Source organism: Syngnathoides biaculeatus, chromosome 21 (assembly GCF_019802595.1).
Source record: "Syngnathoides biaculeatus isolate LvHL_M chromosome 21, ASM1980259v1, whole genome shotgun sequence".
NCBI lineage: Eukaryota > Metazoa > Chordata > Actinopteri > Syngnathiformes > Syngnathidae > Syngnathoides > Syngnathoides biaculeatus.
In genome coordinates, this window is record NC_084660.1 from 2,514,856 (window position 1) to 2,538,581 (window position 23,726).

General features: G+C 54.5%; 2 protein-coding genes across 2 annotated transcripts; both read left to right on the forward strand.

Annotated features, from left to right (window-relative positions):
* Window positions 1-10: 10 nt before the first annotated feature.
* dock11 (dedicator of cytokinesis 11) lies at window positions 11-19,583 on the forward strand. Its single transcript, XM_061809061.1, has 53 exons — window positions 11-351; window positions 1,612-1,725; window positions 2,260-2,349; window positions 2,683-2,765; window positions 2,985-3,051; window positions 3,460-3,555; window positions 3,625-3,759; window positions 4,141-4,324; window positions 4,400-4,479; window positions 4,638-4,721; window positions 4,800-4,940; window positions 5,045-5,308; window positions 5,389-5,511; window positions 5,601-5,683; window positions 5,766-5,888; window positions 5,982-6,058; window positions 6,437-6,621; window positions 6,702-6,767; window positions 7,420-7,512; window positions 8,245-8,356; window positions 8,457-8,569; window positions 8,640-8,723; window positions 8,803-8,892; window positions 8,971-9,092; window positions 9,193-9,262; window positions 9,338-9,463; window positions 9,547-9,618; window positions 9,700-9,846; window positions 9,931-10,014; window positions 10,090-10,201; window positions 12,028-12,209; window positions 12,303-12,404; window positions 12,499-12,574; window positions 12,666-12,754; window positions 13,072-13,192; window positions 13,277-13,343; window positions 13,440-13,487; window positions 13,575-13,720; window positions 14,004-14,119; window positions 14,198-14,338; window positions 14,409-14,591; window positions 14,648-14,761; window positions 14,838-15,053; window positions 15,132-15,189; window positions 15,260-15,366; window positions 15,453-15,575; window positions 15,649-15,762; window positions 15,946-16,092; window positions 16,172-16,382; window positions 17,349-17,539; window positions 17,617-17,717; window positions 17,795-17,933; window positions 18,275-19,583. The coding sequence occupies exons 1-53, from the start codon at window positions 247-249 to the stop codon at window positions 18,356-18,358; spliced, it is 6,201 nt and encodes a 2,066-aa protein (XP_061665045.1). The 5' UTR covers window positions 11-246; the 3' UTR covers window positions 18,359-19,583.
* On the forward strand, window positions 19,027-22,557 carry il13ra1 (interleukin 13 receptor, alpha 1). Its single transcript, XM_061809250.1, has 10 exons — window positions 19,027-19,114; window positions 19,583-19,758; window positions 19,860-20,010; window positions 20,261-20,360; window positions 20,453-20,610; window positions 20,688-20,818; window positions 20,913-21,051; window positions 21,324-21,426; window positions 21,504-21,585; window positions 21,671-22,557. Exons 1-10 carry the CDS (start codon window positions 19,027-19,029, stop codon window positions 21,797-21,799), a joined length of 1,257 nt encoding a protein of 418 aa, XP_061665234.1. The 3' UTR covers window positions 21,800-22,557.
* The last annotated feature ends 1,169 nt before the right edge of the window (window positions 22,558-23,726 follow it).

The following is a 23,726-nucleotide window of genomic DNA, read 5'->3' on the forward strand; positions in this document are numbered from 1 at the left end:
TGAGATCACGCAAGATGCATCGTGCGATGCCGGCTTGTGAGTCGAAAAGAGAGGAAAAAAAAAAAAAAGTGGGGGCGGGGAGGGGTGCCGCGAGGTCCCTCCCCTTTCGCCTCGCATCAGCAGCATCACGAGAAGCGGCTGGCCGCGCCTTGCGACGTCGAACCTCCGCCGCCGGGACACGCGTCGCGGATCTACCGCCGTCGGAGAGCTAATTCGGGGGGGGGGGCGGTGGGGTGAGCGGGCGCCATGTCCGAGGTCCGGAGATTCACAAAGAGGCTGAGCAAACCCGGCACGGCGGCGGAAGTCCGGCAGAGCGTGTCGGAGGCTGTGAGGAGCTCCGCCGAGCCGCCGGTGAGCGCAGAGATTGTCCGATGTTGCCGTTTTCCTTTTTTGTTTTCTCGCTGACGAAAACGGGCCGACCACTGACGAGTGGTGCGTTCAAGTGCCGTCCCCAAAAATGCGTCAAGCACAATAACGTCCAAAAGAGCGCAGCGCCCACTCGGCAATCTTTTGTCTGCCAGTCGGACAAGCCGAGGGACTGCTTGCCCCCCACCCGTCCTGTCTGGAGGACGCGGCCAGCGCATGCATCCGTTTTGGGGCTTGCAGATTCATTGGCTGTGTCATAAGCAGCGCATTACACGACGAGCGACTTTGAATCCACTTGGAAATGCTTCTCTTTCCTCTCATTTTGGCTCTTGAAGAACAGAACCGAGCTCATTTTAAGGAGGGCGAGAGACGTGAAGGGCGCAGAGATGCGTGGACGAGCGCTCGAGTCTCGCCGGCACTTCCTGTGAGTTGCGTGCTCATCGATCTTCTCGTACGGCGGCTTTCTCGTCACCGCTGTTGGTTTTTGGTGGGGCGCGTGGTGCCGACGCCGCGCTTACCAGCGTCATGACGTTCCTCGGATGAGGTCTGTCAGAATCCAAACGAGGTTTTCCCTCGTCCCGGATCCTCTGAACCCCTTGACGCTGTCCGCGTCTCCCAAATGGGACTCTGCGAGCGGCCCCTTGAGGCACACGGTGAGCGGGAACCGGGAGGTGTCCGGTGTTCGCGAGAAGGTGTGCGGTGCCGCCAAGGACGGGCCGCGGGAGGAGATTTTGGCTCCGTCCGCCGGGCTCATCGTCGCCGCTCTCTGGAACTCGACCGCAATTCCTTCTCCGAGCCTGTGCGAGGACAAGGCGACCCCATCGCGTGACTTTTCCGACCTCGCCGGTGATGTTTATATTCGACTAGTTTACAGAAAAGCGGAAAAAGTCTTCTCCGAGCGCCTTCCCCTTCCCCCGCCCCCGCCCCGTTTGTTTCTCGGCTGCAACCCGATCTTTCCCGCCGGGGCGCCGCTCGAAGCAGCTCGGCGGTCGGGCCGGTCGCACGTGACAGGAAGGAGAAATGCTGCTTTTGGGCCCGAGCGCCGCTCAAGTGTGAAATGCCCTGCAAGCGCTTTGCGGTTTTAACCGCGCAACCCTCGCGGCGTGCAAATGTTTTTCAAGTGATCGTCTCCAAAGTTCCCGCGCGAGTGCTGCTTACGAATGTCCGTCCGTCTCTCTGAGAGTCCCGACGTGCCCCATGACTGGTTTACCTGAAAGCAGGCCGCTTGGTTTCTTCTCTCAGGAGCAGCCCAAGTTCATCGAGCCTTTGGACTACGAGGCGGTGGTGTTCCAGAGAAAGGCTCAGATCCACAGCGACCCCCAACGCGACCTGCTGCTCTGCCCCGTCGACGACGTTTCGGTGATGTTGCATTTCTCCGAGCTCCGTCGAGGCGCACCGAGCGTCCTACGGAAACAAAACGAGTCAGATGAAAGCGACGGCCCGCGAGAGGGCTGCGAGATGATTGGCCGATTCCAAATTGGGACGCCAATTAAAGACAGAAAAGGCTCCCCGGTCGAGTTTGTCGTTCCTTGTACATTTTTAGCTTGCAACGTCCTCCTGACTTGGCCGCGAACTGGATCGAATCAGCCTCGTCCGTACGGAAGAGCGCATTTCTATTCACGTTCGAGAAATACGGAAAGTTGCGGATTAAGCAATTGGGAAAATGTTGCCGCAAAACTGACAACCAACACTTTTCCCTTTTGGCAAATTTTCAGTCCGAACAGGACAAAAGAGAGAGGCGAGATTTCTCCAAACAAAGTCCCAACGCCGCACGTGTTTTGATTTTTTTTTTTCTGCTCTGATCGCCCCGAGACGATCTTGTGAGGCTTGTACGTTTTTTTCTTTTTTTTTTTTTAAATGATTTTGTAACGCGTGTGTCTTGCGCCCCCGCAGGAGTCCCAAATATCCCGACAGAGGCGGACCGTGTTTCCCTCTGTGCCCCAGAATGCAGAGCGGGAAGCGAGCAGTCTGTTTGCCCAAAAGGTAGGACGCTCTTCAAACTCTTCAAATGTTCGCTTGTTAAGGGTCAGGACGTACAAGTTCCCAGCATCGCCAATGGTTTCCATTCAAGCACGGGGACTGGAAGCTGATTTTGAGGCCCCCACCCCCCATGCTGGGCTCTGTTTAGCAGATCTCAACTTCCTCGTCATCTCCGTGACAAATAGCCGTTGAAGACGGCTTAGGTTGAGGTTTCCCACGTCGAAAAGAAAGTCCCAGAACCGAGGCGCCCGAAGTTCAGTCTGCCGCTTGTCTTCGGTGGCCCGACAAAGTCTGATGTGATTTTCACTGGATGTGTTTTGTGCGCACGGCCGGCAGTGCATCAACACGTACAAGACCGACTGGCGCGTCATCGACTACAAGTACGAGGCCTACTCCGGCGACTTCCGCATGTTACCAAGGTACGTTCGGAAAGGAAGGTGTGTTTCGTTGCCGTGCTGGAGTATGAGTTGAAACAATCGACGCGCTTTGAGAAATGAGATCTCCCGGTGCCGACAAGCACAGCAAGAACCGACGGTCTCAGCCTGAAGGCCTCTCGGCGTTTCTGAGCACGAGAGCGCACTGTGGGAGGAAGCCATTTTTCGTGTGTCTGACTTCCGCGCCCTCCCGTCTTTCCACAGCAAAGGCCCGAAGGCAGACAAGCTAACGGCTCACGTGTTCGAGGTGGACGAAGACGCCAAAGACGAGGTGCGGCGTACGTCGCCAAGCTTTCCGCCGTCGCACCTTTTGCGCGCATTAAGTCCAGCCGGTCGTCTTTCTATGTTCTCAAAATAGCTCTTATTGATCCGCCTCCCGATGATGCGCATTGATTTCGAGGGGGGGGGGGCGGACGCCGCCGTGGCTCTTTTGCTACCGGAAACGGCGTCATTGTTACGGTTTTGACTGCCGTTTTGAGAGACTTTGTGAAGAATAACAACAAAAAACAAAAAACAACAACTCATACAACAACTGCCGTTGTCAAGAAAAGGCAAGAGAAAATATTTGAAACGTGGCGCTTTGACACGGACTGCCAAATCTTTTGGCGCGAACGTTCGGCTGCTCGGCAAGCAACAACTGGTGAGGATGACGTCTGTTGCGTGCGTTGGTTTGCGACAGGACACCTCGTCGCTGTGCTCCCAGAGGGGCGGAGTCCTGAAGCAAGGCTGGCTTCAGAAAGCCAACGTGAACAGCAGCCTGTCCGTCTCCGTGAGGGTGAGTCGGTCCTCCCTCCGCCTACCGGCGCCGCAGCAGAGCTCACAGCGGCCGCCGTCATCCTTGCAGGTGTTCAAGAGGAGGTACTTCTACCTGTCCCAGCTCCCGGACGGCTCCTACATCCTCAACTCCTACAAGGACGAGAAGCACTCCAAGGAAACCAAAGGCTCCATCTACCTGGACTCGTGCCTTGACGTCCTTCAGGTAGATTGCATTCCGGCAGCGGCATGAGCTCATTTTGCTGTCCAGGACTTGGACGAGGTTTGATCACTTAGCCAGAGCCGGGCTTTCTTTCTCCGGCTGGTAAAACTTCTCGTTTTTCTGCTTCTTGTCGTGACCGGCGTGCGGCCAGCTGGCGGCCGCCGCCACAAAGCTTTCTGTTAGATGAGGCAAGTGGCGAGATGAACGGCCGCGAACTCATTCTGGCGAACGGCTCCGGCGTGAAAGCTTGTGATTTACTCTTGCGCGAGTGGATCAGAACTCACAGTCTTAACAATAGCTGACGAATCTTGCCCATTAATCCGTCGGAAGAATCCGCTAGCCCCTTCTGCCGGTTAAAGATAACCCCCCCCCCCCCACCTTCAGTGCCCTAAAATGCGGCGGAACGCCTTCGAGCTGAAGATGCAGGAGCGCGCCGGCCACGTTTTGGTGGCCGACAGCGAAGCGGAGATGGAGGAGTGGGTGGCCACGCTGAAACAGGCCCTCCAGAACAGCGCCGAGGCCTGCCAGGAGAGGAAAAATGGAGGCGAGGGCCCGGACGCCTGCCCAGGTGAGACGCTGGAAAGGCAAAATACGGAGTCCTCTTGACGTAATCCGCAGACGTTACCGATGCCTGTCCGATCAGACGATGACACCGCCGGCCGGGGGAAAGGAGAGAGCCGGCCGGAAGGTCTCGGGAGGAACCTCCAACCCGAACTGGCAAAGGTAGCCAAACGCTAAGCGCCTGAAATTGCTTACAGCGCTCTCGATTGTGAGGTTGGCGATTTATAATGCGGCCCGCCGAAATATTCCATTTTTTATTGCAGCTTTTATGGCAGAAATGAGAAATGATTCCCCTTCAACCCGTGTGTATTTATGCGTAGTACGCGAGGGAGACAGAACAGCTCACCAAGATCAACCGCAACGAAGGCAGGCACAAGCTTTTCTCTCTGGACCCCGAGACGCAGGTAGACGGGATTCTTGTCCCGTTACTTCCTCACGTCTTGCCGGTGCAAGCGCTCCATCGGGTCTCACCCTGACCACAGAGGCTGGACTTCTCCGGCATCGAGCCGGACGTGAAGCCGTTCGAGGAGCGCTTCGGCCGGCGAATCGCGGTGGGCTGCCACGATCTCACCTTCAGTCTCCAGGGATGCGTCAGCGAAAAGGGTGACGGCGTCCTGACCAACGTACGCCATTCGCTGCGCTGAATTTGTGCGACTCGCTCGCTCCCTCCTCACCACGGGGCGAATTCACACAGAAGAAAAACGCACCGCGCTCTGCTCCCGTTCAGGTCGAGCCCTTCTTCATCAGCCTGGCCCTCTTTGACATCTCCAAGAACTGCAAGATCTCCGCCGACTTCCACGTGGACCTTAACCCGCCCTGCGTGAAGGAGATGCTGACAGACACGGCGGGCCAGCTCTCGCCCGCCGCCGACTCAGAGGGAGGCGGCGGCGGTGGCAGAGGAGGAGGGGGAGGATGCGGGCCCTTCGTGAGCGGGGACTGCCCGTTTGTTCCTCAGAGAGTGTCGGAGGCGCTGCTTCGTTTTCCCGTACAGGTACCGAAAGGACTGCGTCTTGGCCCGTGGCGGCGAATCCGAAGATTGGGACACTTCCCTTCCTATCTTTTCTACCCCAGGCTGTTTTTTCGGTAACCAACCCCCATGCTGATATCTTTCTGGTGGCCCGCGTGGAGAAGGTGCTGCAGAACGGCATCGCCAATTGCGCCGAGCCGTACATCAAGACGTCCGACGTCAGCAAGGTTTCTTTCCGCCCTCTGAGACACCGTCATCCACATAACACGACGTTCCCCACCGATTGGCTCGTACGTCTTCCTCCGTGTCTTGCCAGACCGCCCAGAAGGTCCTCAAGGCGGCCAAACAGACGTGCCAACGCCTGGGCCGGTACCGGATGCCCTTCGCTTGGGCTGCCAAGTAAGACGGCGACAAATTGGTCCACGGCGCGAACGCGAGGCCGTCAACGGCGTTGTCTCGAGGTGACGTGTCACCTCGCCAGGCAGGTGTTCAAGGACGCTCAGGGCAGCCTCGACATGGACGGCAAGTTTTCTCCCCTCTATCGCCAGGACAGCGGAAAAATCTCCACCGGCGACATTATCAAGCTGCTTGCCGACACCAGGAAGTGAGTCGCGGACCCTCCCTTGCTATTTTCACGCCGTACGCTTCCGAAAATCTAACGTTTGTATCCCATTTGTACGTGTTTGTCCTGAATCAGACCTGACAAGAGCAAGCTCCAGACCATCCCCGGGCAGCTGAATGTCACCATCGAGTGTGTCCCGCCAGACTTTTCAAGTAGGTCAGCCTTTCCAAACGACATCCCAAACAGACCATTCGCCATCACGCGTCAATGGCGCGAGGTTATCGAGATAACCGTCGTCCGGGGTTGGTGCAACGCCATCAAAAAAAAAAAAAAAAAATCAAATCGCACGTCGGGGCTTTCGGTTGTGGCGTTGCGTCACTTGAAAGAGAGACAGCGGTATGGTGCAACCTCTGTCTCGAGAGGGAAGTTGTGTGCTGCATTTAAAACACACTTGATTCCTTCGTTACAAATGCATCTCGAACAGAACCTCGAACCAAAGAAAACAATTGAATGATGGAAGAAATGAGCTGGCAAACATTTTGGTGAAAAAAAGGAATGTACAGGACATTCTCTGGTGCTTCCCTCCTCAGACACGGTCACGTCCTCCTACATTCCCGTGAAGCCCTTCGAAGAGAGCTGCGAGCGCGTATCCGTGGAAGTCGAGGAGTTCCTGCCCGAGGAAGCCCGGTACAGCTACCCGTTCACGACCTACAAGAACCAACTCTACGTCTACCCTCTGCAACTCAAATATGACAACCAGAAAAGCTTCACCAAGGTGCGCGCGCCACTCTCAGCGCGGCCGGCCGCCGCGTTTGACGCTCTCGGTGACGGGACGAGTCTGTTTTGCATCTCTAGGCTCGAAACATAGCAGTCTGCGTCCAGTTCCGGGATTCAGATGACGAAGGTGCGACCCCTTTGAAGGTGAGATGACGATGAAAGTTCAAGCCAAAAGTGCCCAGAAAGGTGGGGGTGGGGGCGGTGGGGGGAGTTGCTTGGGTTCCTCTCCCTCGCCATACCCGTCAATTACAAATTAAAAGCACAGCGGAATGTTGTTCAGACTTGTTCATCTCCCCGAAACATTCCTCGATGACGCGTTTGATAGCAAGACTTGGGCGCTCTGACAAGGGACGCCGTACTTTCTGCCTTTATCGGCCAGAGACAATTTGCGGGCTCAAGTTAAGACTCAGATTCAAGTTTTTGTTGGTGGTTCCATGGTGATCTGAAAACACCGGGAGATAAGATCTGAGGCAGCACCTGCAGCCCCACGCGGGAGCAAGAAATCTGACCTTCCATCGGACTCCTTATCGTCACGCCGGTCTCGCGGTCTCTGGATGGTACGAGGCGGCCTGTTCCTGAGACGTTCTACCTTATCTGCAGCCGCCATCTCCTCCAACCGTCTTAAAAGGGACGCTGCTTCCGGGCTTTTCCCGATCGCCGTGTTTATCTGTGATAGTTTCACTCACTTTGCCCTTCAACTGTTTTATCGGTCTGTAGATGCGACTCCAATCCATGATTTGGGGAATTGCAGTCGGAGTCGTAGCTTTCTGGGACGGTCAATGTTTTTGTATTCCAGTGCATCTACGGGAAGCCGGGGGACTCGCTTTTCACGAGCAGCGCTTACGCAGCAGTCCTCCACCACAACCAAAGTCCGGAATTCTACGATGAGGTGAGACGCTTCCGAAAAAGCTCATTTATCTCCGCTTCTCTCGGAACTGCCGTGCAACTGTTGAGCTCATCCGATGAATGAGCAAGAATGATAACTTTGACGACTGACCTCTCCAACTGAAATTGAGCGGTCAGTCGAAAGTCAGGTGAGTGGACCACGACACGATCAGCAAAGGGGGTTCGCTTTAAGACCGCGTCGTACGGCTACAGGCGATCCGATATATATGTGTGTATATATATATATATATATATATATATATATATATATATATATATCCACGGGTCTCATATTACGGGAAATCCTTCAGAGAGGAGCAGATTCTCGCTGAAGCCTGAATTGCCTCAATTGATTTTATGCCATTCGACACTATTTGGAACTTTGGATTCCAATTTGAGGATCAGAATCCGCTTTGATGACCAAGTACGGTACGTGACAGCACACAAAGAATTTGTCTCTGGCAGTCGGTGGCGGCCTGGTACCGCATTCGGAACAGACGAAGTAACGAGCGAAGAAGAGAGATGCAGTCGACAGGACCTTTTCCTTCAGAGTCAGAGTTGGGCAAGATGCTGAGTGTTCTTTTCATTTGGGGCAGTTCAGAGCACGTCCCAAAACACGATGCTCAGCTTATACCGAGTGCCCTGAGCAGTTGTGGACCAGCGAAATGGCAAACTAACCCTAACCCTCGCCGCCAGCCATCACGGAATGACTTGAGCCGGTCGTTCCGCCACACAGGTCAAGATGGAGTTACCTGTCCGCTTGCACGAGAGGCACCACATCCTTTTCACCTTCTACCACGTCAGCTGCGAGTCTGGCAGCAAGAAGAAAGAAGCCGTGGAGTCTCTGGGTGGGTGTGTTTGTAATACGATGAGGACTTTTCAGTTCCAGCCTATTTTGGCAACGTGTGACCGTGGCCCCTCCCGATTTCTCGCTTGCGGTCTCGCCAGTCGGTCACTCCTGGTGGCCTCTGCTGAAAGACGGCAGGATGCAGTCGGCAGAGGCGCAGCTTCCCGTAGCCGCCGCTCTGTTGCCCGGATACCTGGGTCGGGACACCGGAAAGGTTTGTGCCCGCGTTGACATCTCGCCTGTGCGTTGTTGTTGTTGCTTGAAAATGTCAAACTTTTTCGCAGTCCCACTCGGATATCAAGTGGGTGGAAAACGCAAAGCCGCTCTTCAGAATGAGAAGCCGTGTGGCGTCGACCATATACACTCAGGTGAGAAACTCACATACCAGAGTATGTGTCGATATGTGTACATGTGGGGTTTTTTTTTTTGGCGTTTGGTGGACCTCAGGACCTCCATCTCCACAAGTTCTTCGTGCACTGCCAGCTAATGAGGAAGAGCTCAGAGGACAACCGAGCAGAACTGATCAAATATCTCAAGGTCAGCCTCTTGAAGGATTTGGACAAAATGCGCCCGTGGGTTCAATTGTCACGGGTCCGTCCGTCCGTCCGTCCTCAGTGCCTACACGCCATGGAGACGCAGGCCATGGTGCACTTCCTGCCCACCGTGCTCATGCAGCTCTTCGAGGTGCTCGCGGCGGCCACCGAGGAAGGCCAGGACATCGCCGTCAACTCGCTGCGGTGGGATTCCCTTGGGCTTTTCTGCGAAATACGCTCGCTTTTCTTTTCTTTCTTGCAATCAGATAAAGTCACGAGTCGTTGCCCTTCTCCGTCCCCGCAGTGTCATCATCCACGTGGTCTCCAGGTGTCACGAGGAAGGGCTCGAAAACCACCTGCGCTCTTTTGTGAAGGTGCGACTGTTTTGTGGCTCGTGTTTGACACTAAGTAGGTACACGACCTTTTTTTTTTCTTCTCCTTCTTGTCAGTACGTATTTGTAGCCCAAAACCCCGAGGCCGGGAGCCCGGCGATCACCCACGAAGTGCTGGCCACGGCGGTCACGGCCATTCTCAAGCAGACGGCGGATTTCAACACCAGCAACAAACTGCTCAAGGTGCCGGTTGTTGTCCAGCAGGTGGCGCATTTGCCAATCAAATGCTGAAAGTTCAAACCAACCCCCCCCCCCCCCTCCCATAGTACTCGTGGTTCTTCTTCGAGACAATGGCCAAATCAATGGCCCAGTACCTGCAAGAGGAGCAGCGCATGAAGGTTGGTAGTCAAGTTTGTTTGGAGAGGAGCTAAATCAGCAGAGCCCAATTCCCGAAACTTTGACTGACTGACTTTGCGCAGATGCCGCGGGCCCAACGCTTTCCGGACACTTTCAACCAGGCGCTTCAGTCCCTGGTGCTGTCCGTCATGCCTCACATCACCGTTCGGCACGCGGAGATCCCGGACGAGGCCCGCTGCGTCAACCTCAGCTTGGCCCACTTTATCAAGGTGCGCCCGCCGGCCGCAATTCCACCCCCCCCCCCCCCGGGTGCGGCTTCGTTGGCAGAGCGTTTCTCCCGATTCCCTCCTCAGAGATGTCTGACCTTCATGAACCGGGGATTTGTTTTCGCTTTGGTCAACCACTACATGTGCCACTTCACTTTCAAAGATCCCAAGGTACACGTTCACTCGCAGCGTCGGGTTTTCGGATTGTATTTTTTTGGAGAGCGGCCGTGCGCGCGTCTCCCGCAGGCGCTGAGCGAAATGAAGTTGGACTTCCTGGCGGCGGTGTGCAACCACGAGCACTACGTCCCGCTCAATTTGCCCATGGCCTTCGGGCGGACCAAGCTGCAGCGGGTGCAAGGTGAGGAAGTCCAGGAGGAGGCCTCCCGTCCTCAGTTGCATCCCCACAACTAGTAACAGTTCTCCTCCACTCGGCCACTCGGTTTGAAACGTCTGTCCGATAACGAGGCGGCGTCTCGCCACCATCACGGTTGTCGATGCATCTTTCGTAGATGCCGCATGGCGGGTTTTGAGTAGCGTCAACTGCGATTTCTATTTTGATTTGTATCGCCGTCTTTTGTTTTGTTTTGTCCCCCCCCCCCCCCCAACCCCTCTGTCCCGATCGTGCTCAGATTTAATTCCGTACGCGACGGAGCTTTTCGGCCCCGTAGGTAGGTGACGTCCACCGCGCCGTCCTCGGCCTCGACGCTCCCGCCCGCCGCGCGCCAGGCGCTCTTCTCTCCACTAACGCCGGCGCTAAACTTGACGCTTTTTGTGTTGCAGAGGAGATCGCTGGCTCTCAGCGCTCCTGAATAATTTTTTATTTTCTGTACGTTTTCAACCGTGCCGGCTATTAGTTGTTCAGATGAGGGCTTTCGGTTTTATCTGTCCGTCGCCGTTGGAGCTCCTAACCCTCTTGGCTTTCCTGGGAATGCGCTGCCTGTTCTGTTACGAACGCAGCAATATGGCCTCGCACGTGATCGCTTCCTTCCTTCAGATTTCATCTTTGCCGTTTGCATTGTGAAAACGTACAATTATACATTTCCTGTGGAAGGAAATGCATAATGCTGCCAAACTCTTCATGTATTATTTTGTGTGAGGAAACAACGTCTGATCCCAACTCCCCAATCAGCCGCAGGATTTCCGACCGTTACGATTTGCACATTGTCAAAAATACAAGCGATCTCAAATCATATAATCATGCTCAGAATAATGACCTTTGCTCGGAGACGACACGGGAATACGTCTCGGAGCGCGACGCCCAGACCCTTGTCCGATACCGTCGGACATTTAGAAGGTGAAAGTAAACGACGGTACGTGGAAAAATGAGATAAACTCGGCATAGACGGCCCGTATTTAATGGCGAAATCGAGGTTTTCTTCGAGAAGGAATTGGGACTGTTAATTTGCTTCCCCTTGTCTTGGACAACTGGATCTACACGTGGATCCGGTGAGTCAGACTCTCCAGATTGACACGGATCGTGCATAAAAGTCTGGACGCGTACAAATACTTTGTTGCTGGATCTGTTTCTCAATCGGGAATAAATCCCACACAGTGACGGACGGTTTTGACGGCTCGTGAACGCGGAAGCGAATCCATTGATCTTTTCAGCTCGTATTCAATACAAATACCAATATTTTCAAAAAATTACCCCTGGTTTTACACAAACTCTCTTTTATTAACTATGATTGAGAAAAAAAAAAAAAAGAGCACGGAGTGGTCTCTGCAGAATGTACGCGGAAGCGATTGCGGCTACACTTGACCTCCGTAAACCTCTGCGACAGGCAGTTTTTTTGGAAAATACGCATCGTTCTCAAATGAGCCAATTTGGTGAGAAGACTCATTGCGATCTGAAATGAAGCGACGGCTCCACAGGCGCGTGTGCGTTTTGGTCGGGGACCATTGCCGAAATCCTTCCGTCTTTTCAAGCTGCTATTCGGTAGAACGAGCTCTTTGAAAATCCGTCCCGTCCGTCGCCATTGTAAATGTTCTCCCTCCGGTTCGATGCGGAGCAGCTCTGTTTGACCGACAATACGGCGGCGGGAAAACGGTGACGTCGCGCGCACGAGCGCTCTCGGCCGTTACGGAAACCCATTTGGAAATTTCCCCTCATCCCGCCATCACTTCAGGAGCGGCAGCGTGACTTTATTTCTCAAGTCTTAAGTCTTGACCCCTGACCCGGCGCAGAACAAAGTCTGGAACTGGGCCTGACGGAGGAATTTTGCCGCAACCACTTTTTGGTGGGCCTGCTCCTGCGAGAAGTGGCCGCGGCCCTGCAGCGGGGACGCGAGGTACGGCGGCTGGCCGTCAGCGCGCTCAAGAACCTGCTGATCAAACACGCGGCGGACGACCGCTACTCGGCCTTCAAGGTGGGAGCCTTTCGTAGCCCTTCGTAGGCCTTTGCGTTGCGAAAGGCATTTCCAGCCCCAATCGGACCAAAGAACGTCTATTTGCCGTTTCAGAACCAGCAAGCCAGGATCTGTTTGCTCTACCTTCCGCTGTTTGAGGTTCTCTTCCAGAACTTGAAGCAACTGTCTGCTCAGCCGTCCGCGTGCAATCTCAATGTAGGTGCCCCCCCCCCCCCCCCCCAAAATGCCGATGCTGCTTTTTTTTTTTTTTTTTTTTTTTTTTAATATAAAGTGGAGCTGGCACTTGCAGGACTCTCGGGACGACCTTGCGTCAAGCGGTTCTGCAGACAGCAAGAGGACCAGCGCTGCCACGGAGAAAGACCCCTGTGAGTTGGGGACGGGGCGGGGGGGGGGTCGGGTTTCACGGGAACCGTCGATCCGAGTTCTGAGAGTCGTGCTTGTTGTCGTGGTTTCCAGGCCCGCCTGCCCTGAACGGCCACGTCGTCCGGAGGGACGAGTCCAGAGCGTCTCTGGTTACCGATCCTGGGACACCAGATTACATTGACGTGAAGCTTTTTTTTTTTTTTTTTTTTAATTAGCTGCTGTATATGCCGTTGCCCCGGCAACGTCTGACCTAGATATGTTTGGCTTTTTTCGCCAGTTAATCATCAATCAGACAAACAAAGGCAAATATTTTGAATATCATTTGAATCCGAGTTTGTGTTTTGACCGCAGCTTAACAATTGACTTTCATTCTACGAGTATTAAGTCACGGCACGGCTTCAAGAACGGAACAGAAAGGCTTGGCCGAGGCTTAGCCCGACGATGACAAGAAAGCAGACCAAAACTAGAAAATATGCTTTTGTTTTGTGCAAACGTGCAGACGCAGAGACGCGGTTCGACTCCGAGCAGCAGCGCCGGGGCACCCGTCAGCAGACTGGACTCTTACGAAATCAAGGCTCTCCTGTTTACCTTCTTACACGTGGCCAAGACCTTGTCGGAAGGTGGGCCGCCGGCGGTGTCCCGCCGACGCGCCGCATCAGCGTCAGTCTTCTGAAAATAACCGTGAAAGCGCTTTTTGTCCGCAGACACTCTCGTGGCCTACTGGACCAGAGTTAGCCCTCAAGACGTCATGAACTTCCTCAGCCTGCTCGAGTGAGTTCACTTTTAGATCTGCGTTCGTTCAAAGGAGGAGTTCAGCAAAACGAAAGGACAAAAGTAAGACGCACATGGCTTCCCGCCCGCTTTCAGGATCTGTCTGGTTCAGTTCCGATACGTCGGCAAAAGGAACATCGGCAGGTCGGACGCCGCCGCCGCCGCGGATATTTTCTCAAAACCCGTTTGGAATTGAACTTTTGCCGTTCCATTCTGTGCGCGTCATTCTAGGAGCCAGGACGCGTGGGCGTCCAAGTTGTTCTCGTCCGACGGGAAGTCGCAGACCATGCCAGCCGGGCGCTGGAACAGAGCCAGCGTCGTCCAGGCCAGAATCAACCAGTCGGGCGCCGCGGAGGCCTCGCTCACCCTCAACACAGGTCGGGGGACGGACCTTCGACGACGGGCGCGCCTGCTCGCTGATCGTCGTGCTCGATACAACAGATGATATTTGAGAGGGTTGAAAACGTTTGCTCGACCTTTGATACTCACGATTAGTCAGCGTTTTTACCTCCATCAGACACGCCTGGAATTCGTAAAAGGGGGCGTGGGGGAATGCGGAATTGTACGGATTGTGACGAAGCTTTTTCGAAAGCCTTTCCAGCCGCCCATTCGTCATCGTGTTCGAAAGTCCGTCCTGAGATCTGTGAGTGTGCGGTCCAGGGACGGGGCCATCTGAAGCAGAAATCCATCACCAGGCGGTACTGGAGGGCAACATCTCCACCGAGGTCTGCCTGAGCGTCCTGGACGTCCTCTCGCTTTTCACCCAGTGCTTTAAGGTCAGCTCCCGCCGCGGGTACGCCGCCTGGTACGCAGAACCCGTCGCAAATATTCGGGGCGCGTCACCGTCGTCACAGAGCACACAGCTGGCAGACTGCGACGGTCACAACCCGCTGATGAGGAAGGTGATTGACGTTTACCTGAGCTTCCTCAAAGTGAGCCAATCAGAAGCCGCCCTCAGGCACGTCTTTGCTGCGCTTCGGGCGTTCGTGAACAAGGTCAGTGGGGGAAAACCCGCAAATGGAAGCGAGACGGAGAAATGGAACACGGCTTGACTCTTCTGGCCAGTTCCCCTCGGTGCTGTTCAAAGGTCGCGTGACCCTTTGTGAGCTTCTGTGCCGCGAGGTGCTCAAGTGCTGCGTGTCCAAGATGGCCTCCCTGAGGGCCGAAGCCTCGGCGTTCCTCTACCTGCTCATGAGGAACAACTACGAGTACACCAAGAGGAAGACCTTCTTGCGCACGCACTTGCAGGTAGAGCCCCCGAGCCCGGCCCCAGAACCTGCTCCTCTTCTCGTCTTCCTCACCAGATCATCATTGCGGTGAGTCAGCTGATCTCAGACGTGGCGCTCAGCGGCAGCTCCCGCTTCCAGGAGTCGCTCTCCATCATCAACAACTTTGCCAACAGCGACAAGGCCACGAAGGTGTCGTCGGCTTCCGAGCAAATATGTACCGCGGGAGGGAAAACGCACCCAAAAAAAAATGCCACTCTCGCTTCAGTCCACAGCTTTCCCGTCCGAAGTGAAGGCTCTGACCAAGCGCGTCCGTACCGTTCTGATGGCCACGGCCCAGATGAGGGAGCACGAGCGGGACCCGGAGATGCTGCTGGACCTGCAGTACAGCCTGGCCCGCTCCTACGCCAGCACCCCCGAGCTGAGGCGGACCTGGCTGGACAGCATGGCTCGCGCGCACCTCAAGAATCGCGATCTTTCAGAGGTCACTTGGGATTTTTTCTTCAATGTTCTGCACTTCGGTCCAGTCCGGTTTTGTCACGTGCTCGACTCTCCCAAACAGGCGGCCATGTGCCACGTTCACGTGGCCGCGCTGGTTGCCGAGTACCTGCACAGGAAAAGTATGACGCCAATGCCCTCTTCCGGTCTCCAAACAAAGAAACCACTGTGACTGTGCCTCCCGACGGACAGAACTGTTCCCCAGCGGGCTGGCCGCCTTCAAGAAGATCACGTTTAACATCGAGGAGGAAGCCGCCATGAAGGAAGACACGGAGACGCTGGACGTGGACTACACCGAGGTCACCAAGCGCCGACCGGAGGTGCCAAGATACAAAGGACAATGATCCTGACTCGCTTTCTTTTTTTTTTGCGCGCTTGTGGTCAGGAAGTCCTGGCGGAGCACTTGGAGATTTGCGTGGAGGCTCTCTGGAAAGCCGAGCGCTACGAGCTGATCACGCACGTGGCCAAACTGCTGATCCCCTGCTACGAGAAGCGCCACCAGTACGAGGTCGCTGAGCTGCAATGTTCTCGCCCAGCAGTATTTTGCTGCTCTCCCTACAACGGCAGGTGCAATCTTACAGAAACTGAGCCGACTGTACGGGACGCTGCACAGAGCCTACGACAAGGTCACGGAGGTCATCCGGTCCGGTCGCCGGCTGCTCGGGACCTACTTCAGAGTCGCCTTCTATGGCCAGGTGGGTCGCCGTTCGTCTTCAGACACGCCCGAAAGACTTCCCTGTCAGGAATCTCGAATGAAAACCGCATCTTTCGGCACACTCTTCGCCACTTCCTGAAATCGCGGCAACATTTCCCAACCATGTCGCACGACTTGACTCGGTTCAGAATTCTCGACTCTCCTGAGCGGCTCGTTTGCGCAGGGCTTCTTCGAGGACGAGGACGGGAAGGAGTACATCTACAAAGAGCCCAAACTCACCGGCCTTTCCGAAATCTCCCAACGCTTGCTGACGCTATTCGGGGAAAAATTTGGGCCGGAAAACGTCAAGATAATTCAAGACTCCAACAAGGTGCGTGGTCGTCGTCGCCGTCCGTCACCGGTCCGGTCGCGGCGAAGACACCGACGGGCAAAGCTGGTGTGGCCCGCAGGTCGACCCCAAAGATCTGGACCCCAAGTTGGCCTACGTGCAGGTGACCTTCGTCAAGCCCTACTTTGAGGAGAAGGAGGCGCCCGAGAAAAAGACCGATTTTGAGAAGTGCCACAACATCGACCGCTTCGCGTTCGAGACGCCGTACACGCTGTCGGGCAAGAAGCGCGGCGGCGTGGAGGAGCAGTGCAAGAGGAGGACCGTGCTCACAAGTACCGAAACCGGCGTTCGCATGTGAACGATGAGCCTGCGCGGTGCATTTCAGGGCGTAGTTCCACAGTTGGGCTATGAGTGCGCAGATGGCCGACCATTAGTCTGGAAATTGGATCCAGTGAGCTTTTCCGCTCAGAAACTTTCGCTCCTTCCCGTCTGCCCGCTTCGACTCCGTAGCCGGAGTCCTCCCCCGGGCCGTAGCGAGCCATGGCAAAGCGCTCTTACGTCTCAAATTCATCTCTCCATCCAAATGAATGGGAACGCCGTTAATCTGTTCTAAAAAAAAAAAAAAAAAAATGGCACTCTATTATACAGAACACACGCACAACCGCGACATAATCCAATAGAATATTAACAGTTTTTGTCGCAGACTCTCTTTCAAAGCACACTCTGCTGTGGAAGGTGGGATAAGACGGGAATAAGGACATTGCGTGCAGGAGACTTTGCAGTACAGCACTAATACTAGTTCTTAAAGGATAAAGCATCCCCCTGTAGGTATTGTTACAGTCTCTGTCTACATGTGGCACAGCAACACTTTTATTCCTTTTGGCGTTTGCCAAAAAGCTCACAAAGCCAAGTGCCTGCCCGTGTGCCGATGGGGTTTCCTATTTTGTGGATTAACATCAAGATAGCGGAGGTAGTAGACAATCGTCCATTGTTTTTCCAACATCTGCAATAATTGCATAAAGATTTTGTACACACACACACACACACACACACACAGGGCAAACTGCCACTTGTGGAGTCAGGTCCCGTGTCAGCGTCGTATACACGGTATGCAAAGTTTGCACTCGCCAGACCGAGCAGAATCAAATCCAATAAAAATGACACGGACAGCCGCGTCTCCAAGCGCAACGTTTCAAAATGGCAGAGAGCCGTTCGCCGGTAGCGTGCGCGGTTTCCGAGTCGTCGTGCCCTTTGCGGGCGCGCCCGTCAACCGCGTCCTCCCGATTTCTCGCCCCCAGCGGCCAACACCTTCCCCTACGTCAAGAAACGGGTGGAGGTGGTCGGGGAGAAGCACGTGGACCTGCGTCCGGTGGACGTGGCCATCGACGAGATGAGGTCTCGCACGGCCGAGCTGCACAAGCTGTGCACCGGCGCGGACGTGGACATGATCCAGCTGCAGCTGAAACTGCAGGGCTGCGTCTCCGTGCAGGTCAGACGCCCGCCGGGGCCGGGGCCGGGGCCGGGCCGCACGCCGCGTGTTGCCCCATATCGCTGTCGTCCCGGCAGGTGAACGCGGGCCCCATGGCCTACGCTCGCGCCTTCCTCGCCGACAGCAAGCCAAACCAGTCCGGCAGCAAGAAAGCAAGAGAGCTGAAAGAGATTTTCAGGCGAGCCCCTCTCGCGTTCCACCGCATGCAAGTAGAACAGATTCAAACTTGACGTGGAATGCGGCGTCTCCTCGCAGACGTTTTGCGGAGGCGTGCGGCGCGGCTCTGGATATCAACGAGCGTCTGATCAAAGACGACCAGTTGGAGTACCACGAGGGCCTCAAGAGCCATTTCAAAGACATGGTCAAGGAGCTCTCTGACATCATCCACGAGCAGGTGACCGGCAGATTTAGCGACGCCCGGGAACGAATGCCGTCAGCGGGTGTTGCCGTGCCGACTCGTTTGTGTGTGTTGTGTGAGATTGTGACAACGACCCCCCCCCCGCCACCAGTAACCGGACTTCCTCTCTTTCCAACTATGCTCGCCCTCAGCTTTAAAGGAAAACAGGTAAAAAAGAAGCGCATCACCACATCGAAACAACATCCGATCGCGCGCAAATACAATCGGACAGTTGAAAGCCCTTCAAATCACTGCTCATCACCCCAACAATTTAGCTTGACCACTTGCAAAATCTGGCAATCCAACTTGCGACGATTTCCCTTTTCTGTCGTTTGCAGATCTACGAAGAAGGCGTGACGCGCTCGCTTCTCCGAAACTCGCTCAACGTGTTCCGCGCCATCAGCGGGACGTCGCCCGACTAAAGAAAGCCCGGCGGCGTCCGAGCCTCCAAACCGCAGCGAAGAACGGAACGCGGCCCTCGGACTTCGAGTCACGCGTTTTCTTTCTTTTCAACTGACGACATGTTGCGGAACAGGCTGCCGTTTGCCGCTGCGGCCCGTAACGTAAACACGCGGGTCATGTTTCAAGAGTGGCTTCAAAACGTCACCAAGTATTTGTGCAAGACTTTGGGCCCCAGCGCCGCTTGTATCGCTCGCGATCCCTATGCAGTATTTCCCAAGTGCTCCACCGATCCGTCTTGTCGCTGATGGACATAAATGGCTTCAGTTTGAGTTCATGCTGGTCTGGTTATTTCTCACGAGTTACAATTAGGGGGTGGGGGGGGGGGGTAGTCGGTCGGGTTAACCCTCGCTGCCCCCCACCCCTCCCTTGGACCTAAGGGCGGCCACAACATTGCATGTTCCGCGGCGGTTGCTCGTGGGGAAGTAGAACCGCGAGAGTTGGCCCATCAGTCACTTCCCACACACTCTCCGCCCACAAATTCCCGACAGGCGCACACAACGAGGCGAGGCGCCGTCTGATAAACACGCCCGCCCAGCAGTTCTTTCCCTTTCCTGTGCGCTTTTCCTTCTGGCTTCTTCACGGCCGTCGCTCGGCTCTCTGAAAGGTGCCAGGAAGCCGAGGCGCAGGCATGCCGGGACGCGAGGACGTCGCGCTTTTCATTTTGGCATTTTGCTTCCATTCGTCGCAGCAGTCGTTTGCGCTCCACAGCCACGCAGGTAAGACGCTTTCTGGCGCAAAGAGAGAGCGACGCCTCCGACTGCGGACTTTGCTCTCGAATCGCGGGCAGCCGTCTTGCGAAACAAATGCAGTTATGTATTTAACAGTAATCCCACAAGCCGTTATTCCTCTCCGCTCGGTCTGGTGAATTCACGTTCCGATGACACAGTTGAAGAACGAAAGACAAATCGAGCCGGAACGGTCGGTTCCCATCCGAGAATCTAGCCGGACGCTCGAAACCGAGCCGTGGGTCGAAGTGAGTCAGACGATCGGTACGCAGCTCCAAACTCACCTGCAACTTGGGACTTTTGTCCCGGCGTGGAAGTGGGTCACGTCAGACACCGACGCCGACGCCGATCAAAACGCTCCCTGACCAAAACTGGTCTGGCTCATCATCTGGAACGTTCCTGACGAGATGTGACAGGAGGGCTCACTGGCGGTCACTTTGCTCCCAAGTGCCTGAACCCTTTCCCGGTTTTGCTGTTTTGTTTGTTTTTTTTTCTCTTGTCCCAAAGGCGCTCTTCCCCCACCCAGAAACCTGTCCTACACGTGGCTCAACCTGTTGACGGTCAACGTGTATTGGCAGAGGCCCAGCGGATTACCGGAGCACTGCCGGATACAGTACAGATGGGGCCCCCACAACGTAGGAGACGCAGCAGTTCGATTCAGCAATATATGCCAGAAAAGACGAAAACAGATGTCGTTCAATGACTCCAGGCTACCGTGTGTCATTTATCGTGCCAGTCTAGCACAGAGTGGACAAATTTTACAGAGACCCTTCTGACGGACGAAGCCGAATCTTCCGGCTGGCTGTTCACGGTCCGAACGGAAGGGGACTGCCGAGCGGGCCAGAGCGCGCCCGCCTCCGTCCTCGTCGACACGCCGAAGCCTCGAGGTACGAGACGCACTCGGATGAATTTGAAGCGCTCAAACGTGTTTGGCCGCGTATGCCGTTCCGACGGTGCCGCCAATAAAGTTGTCGCTATTGGACGTGGACAGTCCCGCTGGCTGACGTTGACTCTTGTCGGACCGGCGAGGTCGTGTCATCGAGCGGGCTTTGCGGCTTGACGACACGACCGCCTGCGGATTGTCCTCGTTGCCTTCGCGAAGCCCTCCGCTGACTGACTCTTTTTGGGACTTGACAGCTGAGCTGGTGACGGACTTCAAATGTTTACTCCAAGCAGAAAAACCAAATTGTTCCTGGATCCCGGTCGATCCCTCCTTTAACCTGACGCTCTCGTACGGGTGAGGAAAACAAACAAACGAACGCGAGGAACTTTTTGGGTGGCGCGGGCACACCCGCTCGCACCTTCTTATCCCCGCTCTGGTCAGCGCAGGATTTGCGCCGAAACGAGACCGGCTTTCAAGCGGTGCGAGCCGTCTCGTCGCCACGGGATCCGGAACGGCTGCGACCTGAGCTCCGAATTCGTCAACGAGGACATCTGCGTGCTCGTGACGAGCGAGGAGTCGATGAGCACCTTCAAACCGCTGCTCGGTCCGTTGCGCGTTCGTTGCACGGTCGTCAAAGTTAAAGCGGCAAAATACCGAGCGGTGCTTGTCCCGTCCCCTCAGTGGTTGACCCCCCGAATCTGCGCGTCACCGCGGAAGGCGACAAGTTCAACTTGAGCTGGACCCCGCCGGAGGTGGGAAGGGGCTGCAGTTGGATCTACGAGTTGTGCTACAGACAATGCGATCAACAGCAAGTACGTTTTGGAGGGCAAAAGAGAAAGATCCAAACGCAGCCGACATCCAGGTCAGGTGATCACATTTGTCTCTCTCCTCAACGTCTTTGTCCAGACATGCCAAAGCTTCGTTCCCAACGGGGAGACCGTGCAGATGGCTTACGATGAAAGGTGCCGTTACGAGTTCCGATACCGGGTCACAAGTGGCGAATACTGCAAACGAGTGCAAAGTGACACTGCAGTGCAAGTTTATGGTAAGGAAAGGAGATCTCAACACCCATCTGATCGGTCTGGGACGATGCATTTGCATTTTATGTCCACCGCGAAAAACATTTCCGCCAACGGGGCCACTCCCAACCATGACCATGACAAGGTCCGCCTTGCCGTGCGAAATGTACGCGCGACTTGCGCGCTCTGCTTCCAGCCTGCCCGCGCGCGCGCCCAAGCGCTCCGCTCACTCTCGTCAAGATTTTTTGGGGTTTTTTTTTTTTTTGAACAGCGGCTTCTTCCTTCTCTTCTGCCGCAGGAGCGAACGCGCCCGCCCGCGTCTCGCCGACGACGGTGGCCGTCGCCGTCGCCGTCGTCGTCCTGTCTGCCGGCGTCCTCGTGGGCTGCTATTGTCTCCAGAGGTGGGCCGCGCCGACGGGAGTCCGCCGGTCTTACCGCGTCTTGTGCAAAAAAACGGCATTTTGTGGTCTTTCTGTAGGCACAGCAACCTTTTCTGGCCCGTCATACCCGATCCGTCGGCGGTATTGAAGACCGTGTCGAATGGACGCTCAGTAATGAAGGCAACTAAAAAGACCCAAAAGAGCCAATTATTCTTGGACCAAACAAACTGCTCACGTTTTGTCTCCCCCCCCTTTTTTTTTTTAGGCTCCCGCCAAAGTGTACACACCCGTGCCAGAAACCGTTCAACCCTGCCAAGCTGAACCGACGGGCTTCGTTTCTCGAGCGGGCGTCCTCGCCCCCGAGCCGCCTCCGCAGGGCGAGCCCCCCTGCTGATGCTCACAGACCGGCGACGAGCAAACGTGCCTTATTTGTCCTGAAAGACGACTTCCAGACTGGGATAGCGCGACGGCTCCCCTGTCCTCACGACTGGAAGGTGACTCGTGGGGGATGCCAAAAGCTGCGACAAGAGTCGACGTGGAGGAGCACGAACCCCCCCCCCCTCCCCTCTAAATTGCACTTTATTATTAACGTCGTAACGCAAAACACTCATGGCGTGACATTCATCCGTTCCGGCCGCCCACAAAAATGTTGCAATGTGTTCTTGGATAAGCACTGTAAAATACTATATTTATAAAATATTCTATAGTTGCACTGTAAACCGTTTTTGCCACAATTCGATGGACGTTGCGCTGCTCCTTCTGGTGCACGCGCCTCGGCCACCTATGAGCAGCATAAAACGGACACACGGAGCCCCTCAGAACACCCCAAGAAAAAATTAAATATTCACAGAAATATTCTCAATACAGAATAATTATAATAACAATAATTCATATTAGAATATTCATAATATAGAATAAATATATTTATTCTTGAAACGGCAGTTTTAACGCTGTATGCCCGACTGAGTATTGTTCCACTGTGTGTCTCTACATGTGTTGCTCTACCGTTAGTTCTACAGCACAAGTGCGCAAAAAGACCTCAAATTGTAGCATTCTATGCACATTATAGTCCCTCTTTGTAAATATGACACAAGTACATCAATGAGCACGATTCCAAATAAACGCAGATGGACTTCACGGTTGCCTCGCTTACTCTGCACCGTCATCGCAACGTTTATAAAAGATGAAGAACATTTCCATATGTAATTACCACACGTCCACACTCAAAGTCTGAAGAAACTGAGGAGGAACGCGACACAATTGTGGACTTTTCGGCGATGGCAGGTGAGTTGGAGTACTCGCACTACTCAAGTCAAAGTGCTCATCAAAATATTTCCTTGGGTCAGAAATGAGTTGTTTGTGATGAACTGGAACGTCCGCCATGGACGTTTTCCAACTCCAAAGGCCTCTTTGCAGTTTGTTTCCGGTGTTAATTTACCACAAAACAACAACAACAACAACAACAACAAAAAAGCCTCAATGGATCGTGTATGTCCAAAACTAACAACACTTGCATTGGGCCCCACAGAAACACGATTTGCTTGATTCCCTTCAACGACCTGATGAAGGAGCTAATTGTGCACAAAAACATAAAATGAACCGACAGAGACCAGCAACTTACCGCAAGATGACCAAAAAGTTTGTTGTTGTTGTTTCGAGGTTGGAAACGCACTCGCGCAGCTGTTTGACGTTCCCAAAATGAGTCATTGGATCGGATTGGCTGGCGTGCGCGGTGACGTCATCGGTGACGCGAACCATCCCGTTCGATTGGCGCATCCGCCGCCCGACCCGGAAGTCCGAGATGGAGTCCAAAATCAGACGCGCATGCGCAGGAACGACGAGAAAAGTAACGGGCGGCATGGCGATCGTTGCCATGGAGACAAAGTAGCCATCCTTCTTCAAAGTACAGCGCGTTTTTTTTTTTAAACTTCACTTCACTTCAATGTGGCGGCTTGACTGTCAGTGGCAAAATGTTTTAAAACAATGTGAATTTCCTGAAGTAAACGAACAAAGATTCTTTTTTTCTTAAACTGGAGGAAAACGGCCTTCCATTGTTCTGTACTTTTTTTAATTTTTTCAAAATGAAAACAACATGCTTTTTTTTTTTCCCCTCTGGCAGGTCTGAACTCGAGCATGACACGGGAGCGGATTTTCACTCCTGTCCCGTCCCAATCTCGGGTCGGAGTAAAAAAAAAAAAAAAAAATCTATCCTGTCCTGTCCCGCTCCCGCAGAATGACTCCCACTCCCATCCCACTCCAACTCAAAATTACGCTCCCGTTTGAATCAAACCAAACATGTTGAAAAAATGTTGCATTTTTTT